The sequence below is a fragment of the Physeter macrocephalus genome, chromosome 14 (assembly GCF_002837175.3).
Source record: "Physeter macrocephalus isolate SW-GA chromosome 14, ASM283717v5, whole genome shotgun sequence".
Lineage (NCBI taxonomy): Eukaryota > Metazoa > Chordata > Mammalia > Artiodactyla > Physeteridae > Physeter > Physeter macrocephalus.
The window spans coordinates 4,015,491-4,040,711 of NC_041227.1; the positions used below are offsets into that span (position 1 = coordinate 4,015,491).

General features: G+C 50.2%; 1 protein-coding gene across 1 annotated transcript in view; it reads right to left on the reverse strand.

Moving 5' to 3' along the window:
* The window catches only part of ZNF831 (zinc finger protein 831), a 78,152-nt gene extending 53,495 nt beyond the window's left edge, over window positions 1-24,657 (reverse strand). Inside the window, exons 1-3 of the mRNA XM_007102503.2 lie at window positions 21,145-24,657; window positions 19,788-19,927; window positions 5,068-5,219 (exon numbers count right to left, since the gene is read on the reverse strand). Coding sequence (XP_007102565.2) covers window positions 5,068-5,219; window positions 19,788-19,927; window positions 21,145-24,657 — 3,805 coding nt within the window. The remainder of the gene's footprint in view (window positions 1-5,067; window positions 5,220-19,787; window positions 19,928-21,144) is intronic.
* Window positions 24,658-25,221: the final 564 nt, after the last annotated feature.

Consider the following 25,221-nt stretch of genomic DNA (forward strand, 5'->3'; position numbering starts at 1 on the left):
AAACAGACTCACAGACATAGAAAACAAACTTACGGTTACCCAACGGGAAAGGTGGAGGGGAGGGATAAATTGGGAGTTTGAGATTGACATAGACACACTACTATATTTAAAACAGGTAACCAACAGGGACCTACTGTAGAGCACAGGGAACTCTGCTCAATATTCTGTAATAACCTAAATGGGAAAAGAATTTGAAAAAGAATAGATATATATATATATATGTAAAACTGAATCACTTGGCTGTATACCTGATACTATCACAACATTGTAAATCAGCTATAGTCCAATATAAAATTAAAATTTTTTAAAAAGAAAAAAATTAAATTCGGCGGTGTTGGAAAGTCAAAAAAAGAAAAATGAAAAAAATGAAAAAGTTCAGTTCTAAGGAGAGTCTCAAAGATCCCAGTCACCATAAAATCTTATAAATTAGGTCTCCATCCTTCATAACTCCTCTGGCCTTCTGCGTGCAGATGACTTCACTACCAAGCCATCTGTTAATTCAAATGATTAGTACCAAGCTATTGGAATAGTTGAAAGGAGAGGGAAATTAAGCATCCTTTTAAAAGATATTTTCCAAAACCATCCTCTCTCTCATCCTCATAAATTATTGACAGGAAGTTTCTCCAAAAATAAAGAGGAGAAAGAATCCATTACAATATCTTACTTCGGCCCCTGGACACAAGTATTCCTGTCTACTTATTTGAAAATGTTTTGCTGATTCTAATTGGCCTTCAAGGATCAGGACCAAAGGTTTTCCCTGCCTTCGAATTGGGAAATTCCCCTGCAAAGTTTATTCTCAATTTCTTTGTTGGGTTTCATCAAGTTCCCCCAAGTTACAACCCCTCAGGTCACCCAAAACAAATCACCCTATCACTGTCCTGCTGTGGAAACCAGGTCCTCCCCCCACAAAAATATACACGTTTGCACGCACTCACAAGTATACTCCCGTGCACACACGCGTGCGCGCGCGCGCGCACACACACACACACACACACACACACACACACACACACACACACACACACACACACACACACACACACACACACACACCCCGTGAGGTCAGCTCCCTCACTGAGCAGCCAGCTCTGATCTCTCCAACCAGGACCTGCCGGGTCAAAGGAGACAAGAAATTTGTTTGTAAATGGTGGGCGACCAGGGCCCATCTTTAGATTCCTTTGAAGTTACAGCACTCTGTCTTCAAACACCCAACACTCTGAGTGCCTGTCACTCTGCTGTGAAACATTGGCTTTGGGAGATGGTGTAAATAAACTTCCCAAGCTCCTTTGATTTCCAGGTGGTATTTATTTTAATGTACTCTACCACCTGCCCCCAACCCGGTGGTGTCCATAACAGCCCGTCCACCCCGCGCTTGCTGGTTTTTTTTTTCCCTCTCTGACACTTCAATAAGGAATGGAAGTGGTGGGGTGATTAATATTCCCCGGGCCAATGCTTAGACCACACCCCACGGGCTCACACCTGCCCTGAGCGGACATTGTGGCAGGAGGGAGCCCTTTGAAAATGGGCACCAGTGACCCAGACCTCTGACTCAACTGGCTGTTCCAATAACAAACATGAAAGTACAGACATTTGTCACCACCCTGGGCTGTGGCTGCAACATTATTACCTACGTGGGGGGAGGGGCACTAGGTTCCCAGAGGGCTTTGCATTACATTTGGCCTCTCCATCTTAGCTCCACGTTTAGATTTCGTTTCTGATTTTTTTTTTTCTCTTTGGGGCTGGTTTTATCCCCCATTCACTGGAGCCCGCAGTTTGCTCTTAGGATTTTGGTAGGAAAGGCTGATGTTGAGATCAGAAGTGTACAGAAGTGGGATTCTCCCAGCGTGGAGGGAGCAAGGCCATTCCCTGAGGCCAAGAGAAGCTTGTAAAGGCAAGATGGTGTGGAGAGGACCATGAAAGACCAGAGGCTTTCCAGCTGGTCTCTATGCTGGCACTGGGGCCCCCAGGGGTACCACGGGCACACGGCGTACACATGTAAATTAGGAAGAGGCAACCACTTCCACTGGACGATGTGTGGAAAGGTGTCCCCCACCCCCTTGGGAGAAAGAGGAAGGAGCTCCTTGCTTTGGGTTGACAGCCCCACAGTCAGAGCAAAAGGCTGCACCAACCAGTGGTGGCTGGATTTCAGCCCCTATGGGCACCGTCCACACAGCCACACTCAGAGGCCCTGCCTGCCCCCTATCCAGCCGGCCACAGGCCTCCTTCCCAAAGAGAGGCGAATGGGGCCCCTTACCCAACACACCCGTCTCACGATCGAAGCTGCCTGTGGTCACTTGGACAAGACCCCCCACAAGGGTGAACACGTCCTGCTGGGTGCTGGCCTGGGTGATCCCGTTTTAATGAATACATACTGATTTAAGCTTATAATAGAACTTTCCTGCCAAAACTGTTTGCACACCCTAAGAGCACAGATGCTGGGCATTATTGTAAGTTGAGTGTTCCTGGGTGCTTCTGCCTTGTTCACTTAGAAGCACATTTTAAGGTCCCTTCTGTTGGTTCCCAGATGGGGGAACGTTGTTTAAGCGGTTAGTGGTTAAATCACCCCTCCCCCTCCAAGTCCTAAGCCACAGAACCTGTGACTGTGACCTTACTTGGAAAAAGGTATTTGCACATGAAATGAGGAATCTCAGAATAAGATCATCCTGGATTTAGGGTGAGCCCTAAATTCAACGGCAAGTGTCCTTATAAGAGAAAGACAGAGGGAGATTTGACCCACAGAAACAGAGGGGAGAAGACCTGTCAAGATGAAGGCAGAGATTGGAGTGATGCGGCCACAAGCCAAGGATGCCTGGAGTCCCCAGAAGCTGAGAGGCAGGGAAGGATCCTCCCCTAGAGGCTTCGGAGAGACAGCGAGACTCCTGGCCTCCAGAACTGGGAGAGAATACACCTTGGACCAAGGTGTTTTACACCTTGGACCAAGTTTGTGGCAATTTCTTCGGCTGCCATAGGCAATTTTCTTCCCCAGTCCAGAAAGCCTTTGTTCTATTCTCCCTACACCTGAATTTCCAGAAGAAGCCGTCTCTCTCCTGAGAAAACTCCCCCTTTGGGCTCTTCCTCCAACCCTGACCTTGTCCTCCGCTAAACCACAGGCACACTGGTTACCACGCACTCCACACTCACTTGGCAGTCAGCGTAACGCCAGATCTTAACGCACGTATGCTTATTATGCTCAGGAGATCATTACAATCAACATTGATCACCTGCCTTGGAGTCTGCAAATTCCCTGCCACACACGAGCTCACTCGATTCTCACACTGAGCACACTGGGCAAGACCTCCATCAACGGCCTCGCTGTACAGATAGAAGATTCCCAGGAGGGAGCTCACTGACCCGCCAGTGTCATTCCCCACTTGATTTGAGCAAAGGATGGACAGCAAGGCTGTCTGTCTGTCTTCACCCTGAACCACACTCACACGAGCTCACTCGATTCTCACACTGAGCCATTGGGTGGGCAAGACCTCCATCAACGGCCTCGCTGTACAGATAGAAGATTCCCAGGAGGGAGCTCACTGACCCGCCAGTGTCATTCCCCACTTGATTTGAGCAAAGGATGGACAGCAAGCCTGTCTGTCTGTCTTCACCCTGAACCACACTCATCCAGAGCAGGGATTGTCGTCTTTTCCCTTTCAGTTTCTAGCATGGAGCTTAGCAATGGAAACATGGAAGCTGATGTGAGTTTCCAGGAGCAGCTTGATTCAGCTCTATTTATGGTGCTGGGAAGAGAGCTGGTGGGAAAGCACTGCCATTAGGGACAACTGACAGAGTTCTGGTGGGTTCTGGTGGGTTCTGCTGTGGAGGTGGTATTGCCCATGAACACCCCAAAGGGCAGTTCCATTGGCTGTATCTATCTGACCAGGAGGAAGGCAGTAGAGTTCAAGGTGAGGAGCCACAGAAAGTGAAGAAAGGGCAAAGCCGGGTGCCCTGATTGCATTTTTGTCTACACCCACTCAGCCTCCCCCCACGAGGTCTTAACCCTTGACGTACCATAAAAAGACAGTGCTTTTCCTTCCACAACTGGCCATCCAGTTGAGCAAATACCTACCTTGATTTAAACTCTCACTGAGAAAAAGACTGATCCTCGTCCTTGCCTGCCTACCAGAGAGGGCGTCGGGGTTGGAGGTGGGGGGTCGAGGGGCAGCATGGAAGCACATCTGCCCGCAGGGGGCGCTGGAGCCACACAGAGGTGGAGGAGGAGGGGCCCCAGCCAACCGTCTCCAGGGACCAAAACCGCAGCCAGCAGGCAGAGCCCAGGGTCAGCCCTTGAGCCAAACAGACAGCAATCAGCCACAAAAGGATGGTAATTCAGTCACCACTGGCCAGACGGGACCGGCCACCTTCTCAAATATGGTCTCCATCTTCCCCAGTCAACACATTGCCAGCAAGGCTAAGGCTGGGCTCATGACTGCCAGGCGGAGGGGAGGAAGGGAGGGAAATTGTGGTCCAGAGAAGTTACGCGATTTGCCCTCGTTGCCCAGTGATTGCACCTTAAAATAGCCCTTTTCCAGGAAGCAGCCTCCATTAGTTCATCCTTTGTTTCCGAGAATGATGAAGAGGGCCCCTCTTACCACCTCCCGTGGAAGCATGTTCCCTGCAGCTCTCACATCACAACTCCTCCTTATTCTTCTATCTCACATTCATTCGAAAGCCCATCCACTGACCCATTTTAGCCTCACGATGGCCCTGTGGGAAGAACCCAGCGAACTTCCTCTTTAATGATGGGGAAAAGTAGAGGCACCCAGAGTTCCAATTCAGGTTTTCCAGGTCCTGGAGGGAATCTGTACTTGGACGGGGCTGGGCACCCGTGGCCAGTACTTGAGGACGTGTGTTGTCTTCTCAATATTGGATTCTCAATATCCTCACCCAGGACCCTCTCCCCTAGTTTAGGGTCTCGACTGTCCCCCAGAGGTGACACTTCTGTCATCACCCCACATGCATCCGTCTCCCTGCTGGACTTCAGGCTCCGGACAGCAAGGATGGCTGCTCTGCTCATTTCACATCCCAGCAGCCTGGTGCCCGGTTTGGATCCACCTCCAAGGAGAGCCTTACCTGCCGTTTCTGAAGAAGGCTGCCCGCAGGTCCTGCGTGGGGCCGGCCCCTCGGATGGGGGTGAACGGCCGTCTTTTCTCAGCACCCAGTGTGGCTTCCTCAGTCTGCTGGCTCTCAGCTGGAAACGGCTTTGCAAGAAATTCCCTTTGTACCTGGGGGACGAGAAGCACACGTGCAGTGATCAGCCTTGAGAGTGTGTCCGGGAGATCATAGGCACAAAAGTCCAAGACAGGATGCTCAGAGGATAAAATCCAGGTCCGCGTGGGAAGCCTGGGAGAACACAGGGACGTGAGGTCCAGGCAGCTCATCAGCTGTCGGGAACCCCTTTTCCCTCCAACCTACATTCTCCCGCCAGGACGCGGGGATGACGACAGGGTGCAACTCAGGCGGCCGTTGTACGGGTGAAATGAGATCGTGCCTAGAAAACGCTTCCCACACCACTTAGCACACGACAGGCGCTTAATAAAGGTCAGTTGCTGTAACTAAATACTGAATTATATGGTCTAGACTACTTACTAAACAGGCTGTCCAGTAGAACTTTCCACAGTGATGGGCCTCTTCTATAACCTGCATGGACCAATATGGTAGCCACTAACCACAGGCAGCTCTAGAGTGCGTGAAATGTAGTTCACGTGTCCGAGGAACTGAGCTTTACATTCAATTTCATTTTAATGAGTTTAAAGAGCCGCTGGTGGCTAGTGGCTACCGTTATTGGACAGGTCAGGCCCAAAGCGTCTCCTCCGAAAACACGGGCATCACACATGCTCCCCCTAGAGAAGCTCTTCCAGATCATCTGGTCTATGTAAAATAGATAGCTAGTGGGAAGCAGCCTCAGAGCACAGGGAGACCAGCTTGGTACTTTGTGACCCCCTAGAGGGGTGGGATAGGGAGGGTGGGAGGCGGACGCAAGAGGGAGGGGATATAGGGATATATGTATATGTATGACTGATTCACTTTGTTATACAGCAGAAACTAACACACCATTGTAAGGCAATTATACTCCAATAAAGATGTTAATAGATAAATAAAAGGTGAAATAAACATTCAAAAAATAATAATAATAATAATCTCTAAAACAGAGACTTCACATCCCGGGGGAGGGCACAACAAGGGTAGAGAAAGAAAATAGTGAGCTTCTCAACATCACTAACGATTAGAGAAATGCTAATCAAAACTACAGTGAGATAGCACCTCACACCATCAGAATGCCATCATTAAAAAGTCTACAAATAACAAATGCTGGAGAGGGCGTGGAGAAATGGGAACCCCCCTACACTGTTGATGGAAATGTATATCGGTGCAGCCACTGTGGAGAACAGTGGGGGGGTTCCTCTAAAAACTAAGCATAGAGTTATCATATGATCCAGCAATCCCACTCCTGGGCATATATCCAGACAAAACTATAATTCAAAAAGATACATGCACCCCTATGTTCATAGCAGCATTATTCACAATAGCCAAGACATGGAAACAACCTGTCAATGTCCATTGACAGATGAATGGATAAAGAAGATGTGGTATATATATACAACAGAATACTACTGAGCCATAAAAAAATAATGAAATAATGTCATTTGCAGCAAGATGAGACCTAGACATTATCATACTAAATGAAGTAAGTCAGAAAGAGAAAGACAAATACCATACGATACCACTTATATGTGGAATCTAAAATATGACACAAATGAACTTATCTACAAAACAGAAACGGGCTCACATACATAGAGAACAGATGTGGGTTGCCAAGCGGTTGAGGGGGGCGGGGAGAAATGGATTGGCAGTTTGGGAGTAGCAGGTGCAAACTATTATATATAGAATGGATAAATAGCAAGGTCCTACTGTATAGCACAGGGAACTATATTCAATATCCTGGGATAAACCATAATGGAAAAGAATGTATGTATATATATAAGCGGTTGGGGGGGGTGGCGGGGAGAAATGGATTGGCAGTTTGGGAGTAGCAGGTGCAAACTATTATATATAGAATGGATAAATAGCAAGGTCCTACTGTATAGCACAGGGAACTATATTCAATATCCTGGGATAAACCATAATGGAAAAGAATGTATGTATATATATGTATAACTGGATCACTGTGCTGTACAGCAGAAGTTAACACAACACTGTAAATCAACTAGACTTCAATAAATTTTAAAAAAATACTATGCTTCTATCTACAGTTATTTTTATCTAGACTTTCTTACATCTATTGTTGCAGGCCCTTTATAATGTACATAATACATTAGGGGAGTAGAACAGATGTATAACTGGTAAATGAACAGTTGTGCATTTCTTAGGGTGCAGGCTAAAAATTTTTTACCAATAAGAACGTGCAGCCAAAAGCAGACCAGCAAGCTGGTCTAGCCCCCCGCTTGGCAGGTGAAAGAACTGAGAGGCAGAACGCCTACAATATGCCCTAAGACTCGAAGCCCTGTAGCCAGTTGGGAGCTAAACTCTTGACTCGAATCCCTGAACCATTTTGATCATTATCGGTGGTCAGCTCTTTGAAAAGACCTTTGCACCGCTTCTAGCTGCCTCGTTGAGCCACAGGGACTCCCTTCCCTTGTAAACTGCAAGCCTCAGTTTACAAGAATTCTGTTCCCTCGATGACGCTCTTTAGAGCCACCTGGCTGGGGAGGAAGGTGAGGTAACCTGCTTGGCCATTTTTCTTTCTCATTTGTCTGAGCTGCCGCCAACATCCAGCCGCAGTCCCCTAATAATCAGGGCTGCTTGCAGAATTTAAGTAAAAAGAGTGACTTCTTTTTTTCTTTTTTGCGGTACGCGGGCCCCTCACCGCTGCGGCCTCTCCCACCACGGAGCACAGGCTCCGGACGCGCAGGCTCAGCGGCCACGGCTCACGGGCCCAGCCGCTCCGCGGCACGTGGGATCTTCCCGGGCCGGGGCACGAACCCGCGTCCCCTGCATCGGCAGGCGGGCTCTCAACCACCGCGCCACCAGGGAAGCCCGGAAAAAGTGACTTTTCCTTCATCTTTTTCATGTTTGGGAGAGGCTCCACTTACAGGCACTGTGGCCTCCCGGGCCTTGGGCAGCAGGGCTGCTTGCAGAATTTAAGTAAGATCTGCAGAATTCCGTATCCTCTTGGGCGCTCATTTTCATAGCAGCAACAAGGAAAGAGTGACTTCTTTTTTTCTTTTTTGCGGTACGCGGGCCCCTCACCGCTGCGGCCTCTCCCACCACGGAGCACAGGCTCCGGACGCGCAGGCTCAGCGGCCACGGCTCACGGGCCCAGCCGCTCCGCGGCACGTGGGATCTTCCCGGGCCGGGGCACGAACCCGTGTCCCCTGCATCGGCAGGCGGGCTCTCAACCACCGCGCCACCAGGGAAGCCCGGAAAAAGTGACTTTTCCTTCATCTTTTTCATGTTTGGGAGAGGCTCCACTTACAGGCACTGTGGCCTCCCGGGCCTTGGGCAGGAGCTGTCACTCCCCCAGGGGTGCCTTCCTGGTTCTTTGAAGCAGCCCATCCCTGCTTGTCAAGACCCCAGGTTCCTGAAAGAGCTATCTGAGCCCAGGTGGAGAGCAACAGGGCTGCCGTTCTGCTAATCACAAACCCCTGAAGCAGTCGGGGCTCCTGCTGGGCGCGGGGAGAGTGATTTCCAAGTACAGAGACAAAGGCAGGAAGGAAGGTGGCAGGTGTTGGGAGCATTCTTCCCCTGTGTGCAGAGGGTCACCTTTGCCCCCGGTCAGTGGGTGACTGCCACAAGCTGGCAGCCGTTAAGAATGGCACAGTTTGAACTGCAGGGAGGTTTGCTTTTGGAAAATGGACAAAAGAGAGGAACTGCGCTCAATGAAAATAACTAGGAGACTGCTGAGAGAGCTCCCGCCTCTGGATTCAGATCTCATTAAGGTGGAATTTGGACCCTTTTGGCCTTGGGGGGAGCCCAAGTGGATCTTGGCATTGTCTTCAAAGCAATTTTTGTTTAGTCGTGGGCAGGGTCTACTTTTTTCCCTCCTGTGTTCTCCAGAACATTCTGTGTGCAGCCCCTCCTAGAGCAAGCAGCATCACCCTGGGAATGGACAGCCAGGGTGGGGCAGGTCCTGCAAGCTCGCCATCGCCCGTCCTGCAAGGCCCCTCGCAGCTCAGCAGAGGCCATTAGTGCTTGTCTCCACCGCCTTCACCGGGCTGCTCGTCTGGCCGGCTGCTGGGACGCGTACTTACTCAAGAGGGCTGCCCTAGGCCAGTGGGAGCCAGCTTGCCTGGAAGGCCCGGGAGAGCGTGCACAGCCCCCCATGAAGGGCCCTTAGCCATTGACTGACTGTCACAGGGTGTGAGAGCCCAGTCCCTTTGCCTCTGAGCAGGACCATCTCTGGGACGCACTTCACACTCCAGAGCTCCCTGTGGGATCAGGCACGACTGGACGCCCAAGCCCGCATCTTTGCTGAGTTCTTCCCTCGCCCTTGTCTGCTTCCGTCATCCCTTACAAGTCTCCTGAGAGCCCTCCCTGCGTAAATCTCTTGTACAAGAATCCCCGTCTCAGGCTCTGCTTCTAGGCAGCCCAACCTCAGATGCAAGATTAGAGTGTCGTCCCCCGCTTCTCTTCTCACTCCCATCCGCCTGTTTCCCCCAGAGGCACTCGGGCATGTTTGGCAAACCTCCTTAAATATACATGTATGCTTATAAATATGTAGTGTCGCTTTTGTGCGTGACATTGTACCACAAAGCCATTCTTAGTCTCACTTTATTTTTACTCGAGGCTATGTTTTGAAGATGAGTCTAGATTTTTGCATTCATGTCTAATTTTCTGCTTTTAGCTGTCTTGTATAGCGCTCTACATTTTGTTTTAATAAGCTGCTATTTAAGGGCCAGACTTTAAATCCAACTCATACGTGACGCACCCTCTGCTCTCTTGGGTCTCTCTCTGTAGATCTTCCTGCAAGAGCCGACAATAACAGCACTTACATAAGAACAGCACAATATCTTTGTTTATAGACCTCATGGAAGACCCATCAGAAAAAAGCTTTCTTACCCCGGGTCAGCTCCAGCCGGGGCACTGATGACTGGTGGACCAAGGTCAAGAGCGCAGGGGACACCAGCTTTGACTGGAGTCCAGTGGGAAGCTCGCAAAAGGAGGCGGGGTGAGGTCTGTCATGTATCTTGATGCCGGTGGACAGCCATGGACTGCCCTGCCTACTCCAATCCTGCCCTGACCCCCATGCCCACTGTCCCTTTCATCAGCCAAGTCTTGGAAGGTAGATCCAAGGAGGCAGACTTGCAGGTTTGTGTGTGGCCCCACGGCACCAGGCAGATTTGAAAAATAATTAAATGGAACTTTAAAAAAATTAAGTATAATATTGTCAGGAATTGAATTTAAAACTCGACAGACATGTAAAAGCAGGGGACCAATTAAGAGGCCATTGCATTAGTCCAGGGACTTCTTCTGACCAAGATAGTATAGCAGTGACTAGTTGTGCCCTCCCAAATACAAAAATGGACAAATGTCTAAAACAGTGATTTTCAGGACATTAGACACCAAGCAATGAAAGCAGTGGGTCCCTGAGAGGAAGGGGAACAGATGAGTGAGCCTGCTGATTGCCTTGGCTTCCTGGCAGGGAAACTTTCCAGGTCCAGCACCATCTGTTGACAAGACTATACTTTTGCCATTGAACTTCCTCCGAACCTTCGTCAAAAATCAGTTGACCGTGTGTGTGGTCTATTTCTGTATTCTTTATTCTGTTTCATTGACCTATTTGTCAATTTTGATGTGAATCCCACACTGCCTTGAATATTTAAGTTTTAGCGTAACCCTTCAAGTCAGGCAGTGTCATCAAGGCAGCGTGGCACAGGCATCAAAATAGACAAACAGATGAACAAATCATGCTGGAACAATTAGGTATCCACCTGCAAAACTAAGAATTTTGATTTAGACATCATACCATATACAAAAATTTGATCCTAGGTCTGAATACTAAACCTAAAACAATAAAGCTGCAGAAGAAAACTTGAGAGAAAAATCTTTGTGGCTATGATTTAGGCCAAGATTTTTTAGTTATGACATCAAAAGCACAATCCAAAGAAAGAATGATAATTGGAATTCATCAAAATTTAAAATGCCTGCCCTTTAAAAGACACTGTTAAGAGAATTAAAAACAAAAAACAACGAAAAACAAGGCAGAGACTGGAAGGAAATATTTACCACTTGCATATCGGAAAAAGGACTTATAGCCAGAATATATAAATAACTCTCAAAATTCAATAAGAAGAAAACTAACAACCCATTTTTAGTGGGAAAAGATGCAAACAGATATTTCACCAGAAAAGATACATGAATGACAAATAAGCACGTGAAAAGATAGTCAATATCATCATTTATTAGGGAAATGTAAATTCAAACTAATACAATACCATTAGACATCTATTAGAATGACAAAAATTAAAAAGAATGGCCACACTAAGTGTTGGCAAGGAGGTGGAGAAGCAGAAGCTGTCACACACTGCTCGTGGAAATGTAAAATGATACAGCCCCTCTGGAAAACAGCTTGGCAGCATCTTAAAAAATTAATTATGCTTCTACCATATATGATCCAGACATTCCACTCTTCGGTATTTACTCAAGAGGATTTAAATCTTTTACCCATACAAAGACTTGTATATGAATATTTATAGTAATTTTTATTTATAACGGCTCAAAACTGAAACAAGCCAAATGTCTACCAACAAGTGGTTGTATAAACAAATTGTGCCATATCCACACAATGGCTTACTACTTAGGAATGAAAAGGAACAAATTACTGGTACACACAACAACATGGATGAGCCTCAAAATAATCACATGGAGTGAAAAAAAAGCCCAGCCAAAAAAAAACGGGGGGTGGGGTGGGGCGGGAGGGAAGGTATATATTGTCTGCTTCCATTTTTATAAAATTCTAGAAAAAGTGAAATACTCTATAGTGACAGAAAGCACATCAGTGGTTACCTGGGGGTGGGAGGGTGGCAGGAGGAAAGAATTACAAGGAGATACATGGAAACTTTGGGGATTGTGGATACATGTGCTATCTTGATAGTGTTGTTGGTTTCACCGGTGTGAACATGTCAAAACTTATTATATTGCACACTTTAAATACGCATAATATTAAAATTCAATATATGTCAATAGAGCTTTGAAAAAAACACTCAGTGGATTAAGAAAATTAGTAACATTTTAAAGATACATCCGAACAAAGTATCTAGATTATAGCAGGGAGAGACAAAGTTGTTGAAGATAGAGGTTAAGAGACATGAAAGACAGATCTAAGATGCATTATTTCGATGTTCCAAAGAGGAGGGAGACTGGGATGGAGGCAACATCTGAAGAACGATGGCTGAGAATTTTCCGGGTAGACATCAATCCAGAAATTATAGAAGCCCAATGGATTCCTAATGGAATAAATTAAAGTGACGTGTACCTGGATACATCAAAGTAAAAGTATGGAACACCAAAGAAGAAGACCTTGAAAGTAGCCAGAGATAAGAGACCTTCAAAAGACAGATGAGTAGACTTATAGCTGACTTCTCACCACAAAATAGAAGCCAAGTGATGATGCAATAACAGCTTTGATGGACTGAGAGGAAATAACTGTCAACCTAAGACTGTATACCCAGAAAAAATATTTTTCAACAACAAGGATGAAATAAATGCACTTTCAGGCTAATAAAAACTGAGATTTTTCTTCTCTAAAGGAAATTCTAAAGAATATACTTCAGACAGAAGAAAACAATCCCAGAAGGAAGATCTGACATGCCAAAAGGAATGAAGAGGCAAGATATTTGCAATTATGCGGGCAAATATAAATGAATGGGCTTAAAAAGCCCGATAATAGACCTGGAAAAATATCCGCAGTATATGTAACAAGCAAAGAATATATGCAAATCTAGGATATATACACAATCCTACAAATTCTGGGTGGGCAAAACATGAAAAATCTTCTCCTAACAAACATTAGTAAGAATATGGGAGCAGGGCAAACTCTCACTGTTAGCTGGAGGAACCTACAGTGACACAAGCACTCCGGAGAGTGATTTGGTAATAACTTGTAAAGTTGAAAATGTAATTATCTTATAACCCAGGAATTCCATTTTAGGTATATTTCTTAGAAAACTTCTCACATTGTGTCTAAGGAGGCACGTATAAGCATGTTCATTGCAAAGTTAGCACACACACAAAAAACTGGAAATGATTTAAATGTCCATAAGTAGGGGAATGGAAAATACAGTGTGTTATTTCCATGGGATAGAATATTCTACGCAATTAAGATGAAAGAATTTTATCTGTATGTACCAACATGGCTAGATCTTCAAGAACACAATACGGAGTTTAAAAATCAAACTGAAGGATGATAAATTCAGTGTGAGATATATATATATATTTTTTTTTTTTTCTTAACAGTGTGAGATATATATATATATTTTTTAAGACACCAAACAATATTATATATTAGTGGATACGTTGATTTGTAAGGTATGAACCCATGGATGGAAACAGTACCAAACCCATAAAACTACATAATTATCTTTTTGTTTTATTTCTTTTATTTTACATAATATATATAATAAAAGTAATATTTTATTTGCTTTATTTTTTTAAGGCTCAGAAGCAAATATGATAAAATGTTAACATCTGTTCATTCTGGATCATCAGCCATGAATCTGTTATAGATTTTCTAAACTCTTCTGTACTTTTAATTTTCTTTTCCAAAAAAAGAGAAAAAGATGGGAATTCCCTGGTGGTCCAGTGGTTAGGACTCCATGCTCTCACTGCCGAGGGCCCAGGTTCAATCCCTGGTCAGGGAGCTAAGATCCCACAAGCTGTGCAGCACAGGAAAAAAAAAAAGAGAGAGAGAGAGAGAGAGAAAAGAGAATGGATACTACGATACATGAATTTTACCATTCTCTGTGAGCTGAGGCCCATAGGGTAATCTCTGATACAGTATTTCATTTTCTGTAGAACATAAAGACAACTGAAGTGAAAATGGGGACATGAATTTTAAAATGGGCTTTTTTCTTAAGGAGAGAACACACGTGTTGATAGTTGATAGATAGGTAGATAGATGATAGATATAAGGTAGATAGGTGGACGGATGCATAGATAGATAGATAGATATAGATAGATAGATGATAGATAGATAGAGATATGCATGCATACATACATATGTGGTGGGTAGATGGATTTATAAATGGATACACACATCATACAGGCAGTCATACACCCCTGGGTGGATGGATGGATGGATAGAGAGTGTGGTAGGCAGATTACACCCACCCCCACCCCCACTGCCCACAGAGATGTCCACATCCTAATCCCCAGAAACTGTAAATATGTTACCTTCCATGGCTAGAGAGACTCTGCTGATGTGAGCAAGGGGAGAGGCCTCTCAAATGAAGACAGTATCCTGATTACCCAGGTGAGCCCAAGCTAACCACCTGCGTCCTTAAAAATGAAAGAAGAGGCAGACGATTGGGTCAGAGAGAGGAGACTGAATAAGAAGGAAAAGTGGGAAAAGGACCCAACCCCTCCTTGCTGGTTTGTGATGTGAAGGAGGGGGGCCGTGAGCCAAGGAATGGAAGTTTGCCAACGACCCGAAGGGGCAGGAAACTGAGCCTGGCGCCTCCAGAAAGAAGTGTTGCCTGGGACACCTTGATTGTAGCCCAGAAAGACCCATATTGGATTTCTGACCTACAGAACTATAAAACAGTAAGCGTGTCTTGTTTAAAACAACATACCAAGTTGTAATCTGTTATAGCAGCAATACAAAACTAATATAGATAGACACACAGATAGATAATAGATGATGGATAGATGATAGATCCCTTATTTCATCAAATAGAAGTTTTTCTGTTTGATTACCTGCTAAGTAAACATATCTGAAACAAATCCTATGTTACTGTTGACTTCTGTTATAAACTGGTCATAAGTTACTATGTGAAAAATGGATGGATTTCAAAATACACAGTTGAAAACTTTTTTTTGCTGTATGCGGGCCTCTCACTGCTGTGGCCTCTCCCCCCGCGGAGCACAGGCTCCGGACGCACAGGCCCAGCGGCCACGGCTCACGGGCCCAGCCGCTCCGCGGCATGCGGGGTCCTCCCAGACCGGGGCACGAACCCGTGTCCCCTGCATCGGCAGGCGGACTCTCAACCACTGCGCCACCAGGGAAGCCCCGGTTGAAAACTTATGAAGGGAAAAAATAAGCTCTGTGTTTGGCCTCCTGTGCAGTGAACTTGAAGCACCTTTTTTTTTTCTTAACATCTTTATCGGAGTATAACTGCTTTACAATGGTGTGTTAGTTTCTGCTGTGTAACAAAGTGAATCAGCTATACGTATACATATATCCCCATATCTCCTCCCTCTTGCATCCTTTTTCTGAAGCACTTTTAGACATCTCCTCTCATCATTTTCCAAGCATGGGTGCTCAGAATTGGACACTGACTCCATGTTTCTGAAGATGGACCAGATATGAAAGAGAGATGGAGAGGATGTTTCTCTGAGAAGCTCTATCATCTCATGCCACTCCACTGGCAGGAAAGTAATTAAATTTGAGACTTCATGTGGGTCAAACTGGCAGTCTCCTTTACCAAATCTTTGCAGGCCAATGCTATAGAACCAGTAGCCTAAGAAGAAATTTGCCTGTAAAGGGAACCCTTTCCTTGTAAACCCGGCATCACGTTCCCTTACGGACACCTGTCTAAAGATGTGTCCCCCTCATTAAAAGGACAAATCTTAGCAGCCACTTACAACGAGTGCGATGATGGAAGACACGGGGTCAGAAAACTCAGATTCTCATCCTAATTCCACTAACTGGGTGAACTTAGGGAAGCCATTTCAGGCAGATACACCCTAGGGTGACCCTATGAGTCAAACTTTTGTGGAATCCCTTCCCTCTGAGTGTGGATGGAACCTATAATTTGCTTCTAACCAATAAAATATGGCAAAGGTAAAGGTAATTTGCTGATGCAATGAAAGCTCCTAATCGACAGGTAAATGATCCTGGGTGGGCCTGACCTAATCAGGAGAGGCCTGTAGAAGAAGATCTAGAGGTCAGAGACTTGAGACAGCACAGACACATTCTCTCTCCACTGTTGGCTTTTAAGAAGCAAGCTGCCATCAATTCCACGCCTCAAGAAAATGAATTCTACCAACAACCTATGAAGGGAATAAAACAAGACGATGGGATGGAGGAAAAAAGGGGGGAACCACTGAGGTACAGGGGTCAGGTGAGTCTCCGCCACAATGCCGACGTCTTTGCTGAGATGAGGGGGAGCCAGCCCCGTGAGGAGCCAGAGGTGTTGTGCGCAGGTAGAGGTAAACAGATCAGCAAGTGCAAAGGCCCTGAGGTTAGAATGACTCAAAGGACAATCATGAGCCAATAATGGCACAGAGGATGAATGAATCGTGGTCGACCGTCAAAGTTTGGTGGATGTAAAAACTTCAACAGCATCATCCTCAGTGCACCCGGTTGGAGGCTCCGGACAGAGCTGTCGAGCCTGGGTTCTGACCTCTCCTGTTTGCACGCCGGGGTCCCTCTACTCCCTCACTTTTCCACCTGCAGCCTCTTGCTGAGAAGCTCACAGACTGGGAGGCAGAGTTTTGGCTCCCACAAAACCGGATGTTAAGATGAAGATTTGCAAACACGCATGCCTCTGAGGGCCAGGCAGACTACATGACTAAACGTAAGACACTAGGGAACAACCTACAGACTGTGAGAAAATATTTGCAAATGATGCAACCAGCAAGAGATTAATCTCCAAAATATACAAACAGCTCATACAGCTCAATACCAGAAAAACAAACAACCCAATCAAAAAACGGGGCAGAAGATCTACATAGACACTTCTCCAAACAAGACATATAGGTGGCCAAAAGGCACAAGAAACGATGCTCAACATCGCTAATTATTAGAGAAATGCAGATCAAAGCTGCAGTGAGGTGTCACCTCACACCGGTCAGAATAGCCATCATCAAAAAAATCTCCAAACAATAAATGAAAAAAAAAAAAAAAAATCTACAAGTAATAAGTGCTGGAGAGGGTGTGGAGAAAAGGGAACCCTCCTACACTGCTGATGGGGATATACACTGGCGCAGCCACTATGGAAACCAGTATGGAGTTTTCCCCCAAAAATAAAAATAGAGTTGCCATATGATCCAGCAATCCCACTCCTGGGCATATATCCAGACAAAGCCATAATTCGAAAAGATACATGCACCCCTATGTTCACAGCAGCACTATTCACAAGAGCCAAAACATGCAAACAACCTAAACGTCCATCAACAGGTGAATGGATGAAGTTGTGGTACATAAATACAAGGGAATACTACTCAGCCATGAAAAAGCATGAAATAATGCCATTTGCAGCAACATGGATGGACCTAGAGATGATCATGCTAAGTGAAGTCAGTCAGACAGAGAAAGACAAATACCGTACGATACCACTTATAGGTGGAAACTAAAATATGACACAAACGAATTTATCTCAGAAACAGACTCACACACATAGAAAACAAACGTATGGTTACCAAAGGGGAAAGGGGGGTGGCGGGGGAGGGATAAATTAGGAGTTTGGGATTAGTAGATACAAACTACCATATATAAAATAGATCAACAACAAGGACCTACTGTAGAGCACAGGGAACCACACTCAATATTTTGTAGTAACCTATAAGGGAAAAGAATCTGAAAAAGAATGTGTGTGTGTATAATGAATCTCTGTGCTGTACACCTGAAACTAACACAATATTGTTAATCAACTATACTTCAATTTTTTTTAAAAAAACGAAAAAGAAAAGGGCAAAAAAGACACTAGGGAGAAGTGGGGACTGAGGCAGGCTGCAGAGCACAGGCACTGTCCACAGGCATAGCTGCGGCTCAGCCCCAGCCAGCTACTGCCCTGAAAGAAGACAGGCCCAACATCTTCAGAGCTTCAGAGATTTTAAGAGAAGCTGAAATCCAGGTTTATATGTGAAATCTCCTGATATTTATTATTTGGATACTAAGCATCAAAACTTTCAACAATGTTGCAGGCCAAATAAGATTCTTACATGGGCTGTGTTTGGCCCCTGGGCTACTGATGGGTTTGCAAGGCATCCTGGAGAGACATCTCCAGGCCTCTCAGAGGACCAGCCTGGGACCATCAGCCTTATTTGGGAATGTTTCCCCAATGGCCTCCACGTGTAGACACCTGGCACCTAGCAGATGCACAAGGAATGTCTATTGAAACAGTCAAGTTCCAGTGTTGGGAAGGAGGGAACTGTAAATGAGGCACCCCACCTTTGTCCCCCTCCCCACATCTCCCGGGACTCTGACTGAGGCCTGGAGACTTCAGGCTTGCCAGCTGTCACTCAGATGTAGTTTAGTGCTTTGCGGGAGCAAAGCCACATGCCAGTATCCCTGCGCTCCCGGGATGTGGTTTTGGGTGATGTAAAGCATTGCTCTCCAAGCTAGCTCGCTGGACCAGCATCCTCAGCAGCACCGGGGAGCATGCTAGAGATACAGACTCTCAGGCCCCATCCCAGACCCACTGAATTTGACCCAGCATCACAAGAAGCCTCCAGAAAACCCTAGGTGACTCTCATGTCCATCAGGGGCTGGGAGCACTGGGGCAAGCTGCTGTTTGGCACTTGGGCTCTGGAGTAAGGCTCGCTGTTTCAGATCCGGGTCCTTGGGGAAGTTGCCCGACTTCTCTGTGGGTCTCAGTTTCCTCGAGAGAAAAATGCTGTGCCTGGCACACAGCAAGCCCTCAGCGATGCCAGCTCTGGAAACGTGGTCCTGGCAGACAAGCGAAAGGGGGTGCAGGGGCCTCAGAAGAGGGTACGTCATCTCTGGCCACTGAGGGTCTGAGCAGCCGTAGGCAAGCATTAGGAATTTGTGTGGCCTCTCGACAAACACCTACGTCTGGATCAAACACTGACGATAGGAGAAGGCCAGGCATTCTAGGAAGGGGAGATTGCGGGTGCAGGAGAGCCTGGGGGATCTGGGTTCAGAGTGTCAAATAGAGAATAGGCGAGGGCTGGGACCATATGACATCACACTGAGAGGGAGGGGGGCGAGCATGGGAAAATGGGACCGAAAAGCTTTGCGGGAGGGGGTTGTTGGAGGGAGGAGGGTGCGCACCGGGCAACCTGAAGGGTTTTGAGCAAAGGAGCGAGGCAATCAGAACGACGTGATGAAAGAGGGGTTTTAAAATCCATCTGCCCCCCCGCCATGTGCAGTCAGGAGATTATGTATGTGCACAGATCACGGAGAAAAGCCTAGAAGGGCATACACCTAAACGTGATTGTCTCCGAGTGGTGAGATCACTGGGATGTTTTATTGTCTTCTCCTCTCTCATCTGTATTTTCTAATTTTTCTGCAAAGGACATGCATCACTTGCATAATTAAAAAAGCAATAAAAGCTGTAAATAATTAACATGCTCTCTCTTCAGGACTTAAACTGGATGGATGTGTTTTCAACTCAGTTATTTCGAATATTTGCTGGACGCCCGGTCTTAAAAAAGGCACCACTGAAAAACACACAGCCGGTAGACTGATGGGGAAACACATCGAGTCCTTTAACCATGAAACTCTAGACCCCAGTTCCTAAACAGGACTCTGTCTCTCTCTCTCCCTGGAACACAGAGATGCCTTTGGAATCCCTTGTGAAGTTTTCCTTGGGGGTTTACTGAAATCGCAGTTTGCAGGTCCTGACACTGTGGGCACACGGGGAAATGACAGAGGTGGCCACACACCCTACCTTTTGGAGCGGATGCTCAGCTGTTTCTGCTTGCTGCTCCCACGAGGCATCTTTGCCCTCCTATGAGGCCATCCTTTCTTCTGCTCTGGCTCAGACATCCAGTCCTGGGATGGCATCCCTGGGGCTGTTGGGTCGGAGAGCTGAAAATACCAGGCAGGCTGGCGTCACAGCCCTCATGGTGGGAACAACACAGAAGGGTTCTCTCTCTGCAGACAGGATGCCTGTCTGGGGAAATCGGGCATCGACATGCTGCATTGCCAAATGGTCTGCGCATTGCTGGGCGGAACCTTCTGGACTCCTGCCTGGGCCGGATCCACAGAAGGAAAAGCCCAGACCTTTGGTGATAACTGGAGGTCTAGGGAACACCGTGGCCGGCTCCTTTCCCTCCTCCAGGAACGCCCACACCCAGTACCTGATGGCCTTGTGGAGGAAGGAGGCTACGCTGGGCCTTGGATTCTCCCTCTCTCAGGCCCAGCACTTTCTTTCTCAACCCCCCACTCTCGGGACGAAGGCTGTGTTACCGTGAGAACAGCCTTCAAGCTCTGGGACACAGGCCCTGTTGTTCCACACGATTAAGTTACAACTGAGGCTGCAGGATCCTCTTCAGCCGCCCTGGCCCAGAACATCCCAGAGCAGGACGACAGCCTCAATTATACAATCCGGATGCATGGAGTCGCCCTCAAGATGGGGCTCCAGGGGCTGCCCTGGCTGCCCAGCGGTTAAGGCCCTGCGCTTCCAATGCAGGGGGTGCGGGTTCGATCCCTGGTCGGGAAATAAGATCCCACATGCCGCGAGGCACGGCCCTCCCCCACCCCAAAAAAGATGGGACTATAAATTTACTTAATCACCAGTGAGAACCTTCTAGAGCACCAGCTCCTTTTCCGTTTTGCCACTGCTCCCAGGAAACTCAGGGCTAAGTTGAATCTGACCATAGCAACTATGTTCTCTGGAGTCCCTGGTATGAGAACTATCTCCTTTTAAGAGTGTTTGTCTGGAGTCTATCTCTCAAAAAGGGTTTCTGATTTATCAGCTCCCCTGACCAGCGTTTCATTCTTACTGTTTGCCTCTGCTACCAGGAAGCTCAGCGTTAAGGTTCACGTCTAGTTATGAAAAATCTCACCCGGAGTCTTGGGTACAGTCATCCTGTCCTTTGAAACTTCTTTTTTTCATGAGTTTCTTTCGTTTTATTTGACATGTTGCGCCTTTTTCTCTCCCTTGGGAGCAGGCTGAGAAGATGTTATGATGGACAGCAGATGCTACACAGGATGGCTTCATACTTTCTCTCCATCGCTACCAGTCCTGCCTGCCAAGCATCCTCCCTCAGCCCCCAGGGCCCTGGGACAAAGCTAGGTGTTACCTTCAACGTCTGCGTCTGCCCTCCTTCTCCAGGGCTTATCCCGGTCCATCCTCCAGACACTGCTTTGCTCACCGGCTGGGCGTCAGGACCCTCACCCGAGAGGCTGCCACCAGGGAAGTGCAGCGCCAGATGCACGGCAGCGTCCTTCTCCCTCCGCCCCATGGACAGAGGGAGGCTGCGGCTCAGGCAGCACCACGTGAGCCGGGGCTCAGCCCTCAGCGAGGGGAAAGGGCCCTGGGCCCTGCAGCTCCCGGGGGCCTCTGCGGGTGCACGCAAGGCCAGCTCAGGCCAGCCCGGGGGCGGGAGGGCCGAGAGGAAGGAGCCGGGCTGGCGGGAGCAGCCAGCACGGAGCCCTGCTAGTGGCCCTGAAGAAGGGCCCCGCGGGGCACCCTCGGGAGGCCCCCCCAGCTCCCCAGTGGACTCCCAGGGATGGAGGACGCCCCCAGAGGGCCTGGCCTGCGCCCAGGTGCTGCTACTGCAGACTTGTTGGGTGTCATGGGTCCCACTCCTCCAAGAGTCACACGTTGGCGTGGGCGGAAAGGAGGCTGCCCCCCTGGGGACCCCAGCTGCTGGGGTGCCAGTGTCCAAGCCTCCTTTCTCCTCTCCCTGCACCCCCTTTCTCCTGTCGCACGGCGTGGACCAGCTGGGGTCCTCCCCGAAGCTGTCTGCTCCGCCAGGGGCCTGGCCTGAGGTTGGGCTGGGAAGCAGGGGGGCCTCCAGCCCTGACTCCAAAGAGGATGCCCGTTCCTCAGGTCCCCCTCTCCTGCAGAGAAGGCCCCGGCCTTGGTCCAGCTTCTGGGGGATGGGCGGCGGGCGACGGGTCTCTCCCTGGGGTAACCTGAGGAGGTACTGTGGGGGGAAGGCCACGTCCACTGGGGCAGCAAGGACGCCGGGGGCCCGAGGCTGCGAGGCCAGCTGGGAGGGACAGCCGGGGGCTGCAGGCTCCGTGTCCCGAGGCCCTGCCTGCCTCAGGGCCCCAGCCCTGCCCCTCGCTGTGCAGTCGCCACCTCCAGGCAGCCCCCCTGGCTTTTCCCCCGGGTCACTGTCCTGGTTCTGAGGGGGCGGGGAGGCAGCCTGCATGGGGTCCCCCGGGGTCTCTCCTCCTGCTCCCGGGGGCTCCTGGCAGCTTAGCGCCTCCACCTTCAGCTTCTTCCTCTCCGAGGGGAGCTTGTCCTCTGTGGGCTGGGGCTCCCCGGAGCTCCCGCCCGGCCGGCTCGGGACCACGTGGGCCTGCTGACAGGTCTCCTTGGCGTCCCCTCCGCCACCCCGGGTGGCACCTTCCAGCTTGGGGTCCGGCAGACCCTGCCTGGGAGCCTCTAGGTCACCTCCTTTGGGAGGACTGGGTGCTGGGAGCAGCTGACACCCCAGCTCCAGCCTCCCGTTTGCGGGGCGTGAGGCAGCCCTGTTCACACGGGGCTGGTCCCTGCCTCCGGCTCTGGCCACTGTCTCTCTCTGCTTGGGGGGCTCAGTCACCAAGAGGCCCTCCCGGGCCGGTGGGCTTGCACAAGGCGCTGGCCTGGCCTCCACGGCAGTGTCCTCGGGGCCCGGGGGCCTCCTCCCGTCCTGGGAGGGGGCTGCACGCCCGCCACCCCCTGCATCCTGCTGGAGAGGACGGTCCAGCGCGACCCCACGGCCCGCTGTGACCTCCCTAGCATTCTTGCCTCCGTGGTGGCCGGCTTTCGTTTTCTGGTAGATGCTCTTGAACGTGTCCTTCCCGTACACCTGCCACTTCTCCTGGGAGAACATCTTCAGCCTCCTCTGGCCGCGTTGCTTACCAGCCGCCTGGCCCTGGCCGGCCTGTCCCTCCCCCGCAGACGGTCTCTTTCCATCTGGGTCCTCCGCCGGGGCCGAGGCGTCTCCCGTCGGGGGACACGGCAGGTCCTCCACCGCAGCCTGTCTGACCAGGGCCCGGGGGTGACCGCCAGGGCCATCGGCCAGTCGGGCGGGGGCAGGCCTGGGGCTCAGAGGCTTCTGCCTCCGGGACCAGGCGTCCCGGGGGTCCGGCGGCTCCCGCCACGTCCCCGTGCCCTCGACGAAGGGCAGCGAGTTGCTCCGGGTGACCGGCACACATTCGGTGCCGGTGGAGAGCTGCGTGGGGACCGAGTGGAAGAAGAGGGGCCGCGCCCTGTCCGGGGGCGCGCAGGTGGAGCGCGCGGCGCGGAGGGCGGCAGGCGTCCTCCTGGGCTCCGGCGGCCGCAGGTCGAAGTGGAAGGAGTCCTTGTAGGTGTAGGGCATGGGCAGGTCGATGCTGCCCTGCTTGGACAGGACCGTCTTGCGGGGCCGCACGTGGGCCAGCTGGGGGTCGTCCACCACGGCCTGGTTGTGAGAGATGAGCCTGGCGATGCGCTCCTCCAGCCGCCTCTTTTCCAGCTCCAGGCCGGCCGCCCGCTCCGCGCGCCCGGGCCCCGGGCCTCCCTCGCCCTCGGACTCGGCGCTGTGCTCGGACAGGCTGTGCAGGGGGCTGCCGGCGGCCGGCGGCTGCTCTGCGCTGTCCGAGCGGGACAGGTAGCCCGAGTCGGTGCTCTCGCACTTCCGCAGCCGGCCCTCCGAGGGCTTGGCACCCCCGGGCTTCTCCACCTGCGGCGCGGAGCCCGGCCTGCTGGCCGTCGGGGACCGCTGCTCCGGCAGCCTCCGCCTCGGCTGCGAGCTGGCCAGCGGGAGCCCCGGGGCAGAGTCCACAGGGGCCTCCCTGACATCGAACGTGGACCCTGGACAGGCAGCCGCGTCCAACTTCAGGTCCAGGTTCTTGGCAACCGGGGACAGATGCGCCGTAGGCAGCAGGCAGTGCCCAGAGGCCTGGGCGCCCGGAGAAAGGGGTCTCTCTGATCGTGCCCCGTGGGTCCCGGAAGGCACTCCGGCCTTGTCCCCCTCCTCCGGGAGGCTGCTTCCCCCGCCGTCCGACTCCGAGGACAGCCTGGAGTTGTTGAGGTGTGTCTGGGTCCGTCTGTGCTTGTACAAGTTGCTCTGGGTCTTAAAGGCGATGCCGCAGGTGGCGCACGGGAAGGGCCTCTCACCCGTGTGGGAGCGGATGTGCTTCTCCAAAACGCTGGGCTTCAGGCAGTCCCGGCCGCAGTGCGGGCACAGGTACTTGCCGGCGTTGCGCACCTTGCCGGGGCTGCCCAGCACGGGGCCCAGGCCCGGTGACAGGATGGGCAGAGCACCCACGAAGTTCACGGTGAGCGCTGGGGCCGCTGGCTTCCCCCCCTGGGTGGGACCGGGCCCTTCAGGCTGCAGCAGGGGGCTGAGAATGAAGGGCACGCTGGCCCCGTCCACGCTGCCTGACACGAGGGGGGCACGCGGCTGGAGGCCCCCCGGAGGCACTGTGTGGTACAGTGGGATAGGCAGGGCCTTCAGGAACAGGGTGGGGGCCAGGCCCTGCTCTGGGGGCAGGATGATGGGGCCCAGGGTCAGGTGAGGCGAGGCCTGCCCACCTGGGGCCCCTGGGGGGCCAGAAGCAGGAGCTGGCTGGTCCCTGGCAGGCAAGGCAGGGCAGGTGGCTTCTGGCACCTCCATCCCACATCGTCTGGGTGGCCCAGGATGCCGGGCAACCTGTGAGCGACAACCAGACTTTACTATGGGTAACTCTCTCCTCTCGTTATACAGTAAGCTCTTCCCTACCCCCCATCAGGCACTTCGTCACCTCCACTGAAGCCACAACAGCCCCCCGAGAAAAATACCCTTATCCCCATGTAAGGAAAGGGGAAGCAGGCTCAGAGAGGGGAAGTGACTTGTCGTGCCGCTGATATGTGGCAAAGCAAGGTTCCGACCCAGGTCTGTCTCAATCCTGTCTCATTTAATATGCCCAAAGGGAATTCTCTCTCTCTCTCCTTTTTTTTTAACATCTTTATGGGAGTATAATTGCTTTACAATGTTCTGTTCGTTTCTGCTCTACAACAAAGCGAATCAGCTCTATGTTTACATATACCATCATTTCCCCTCCCTCTTGAGCCTTCCTCCCACCCTCCCTATCCCACCCCTCTAGGTGGTCACAAAGCACCGAGCTGATCTCCCTGTGCCTTGCAGCTGCTTCCCACTAGCTAGCTATTTTACATTTGGTTGTGTATATATGTCACTGCT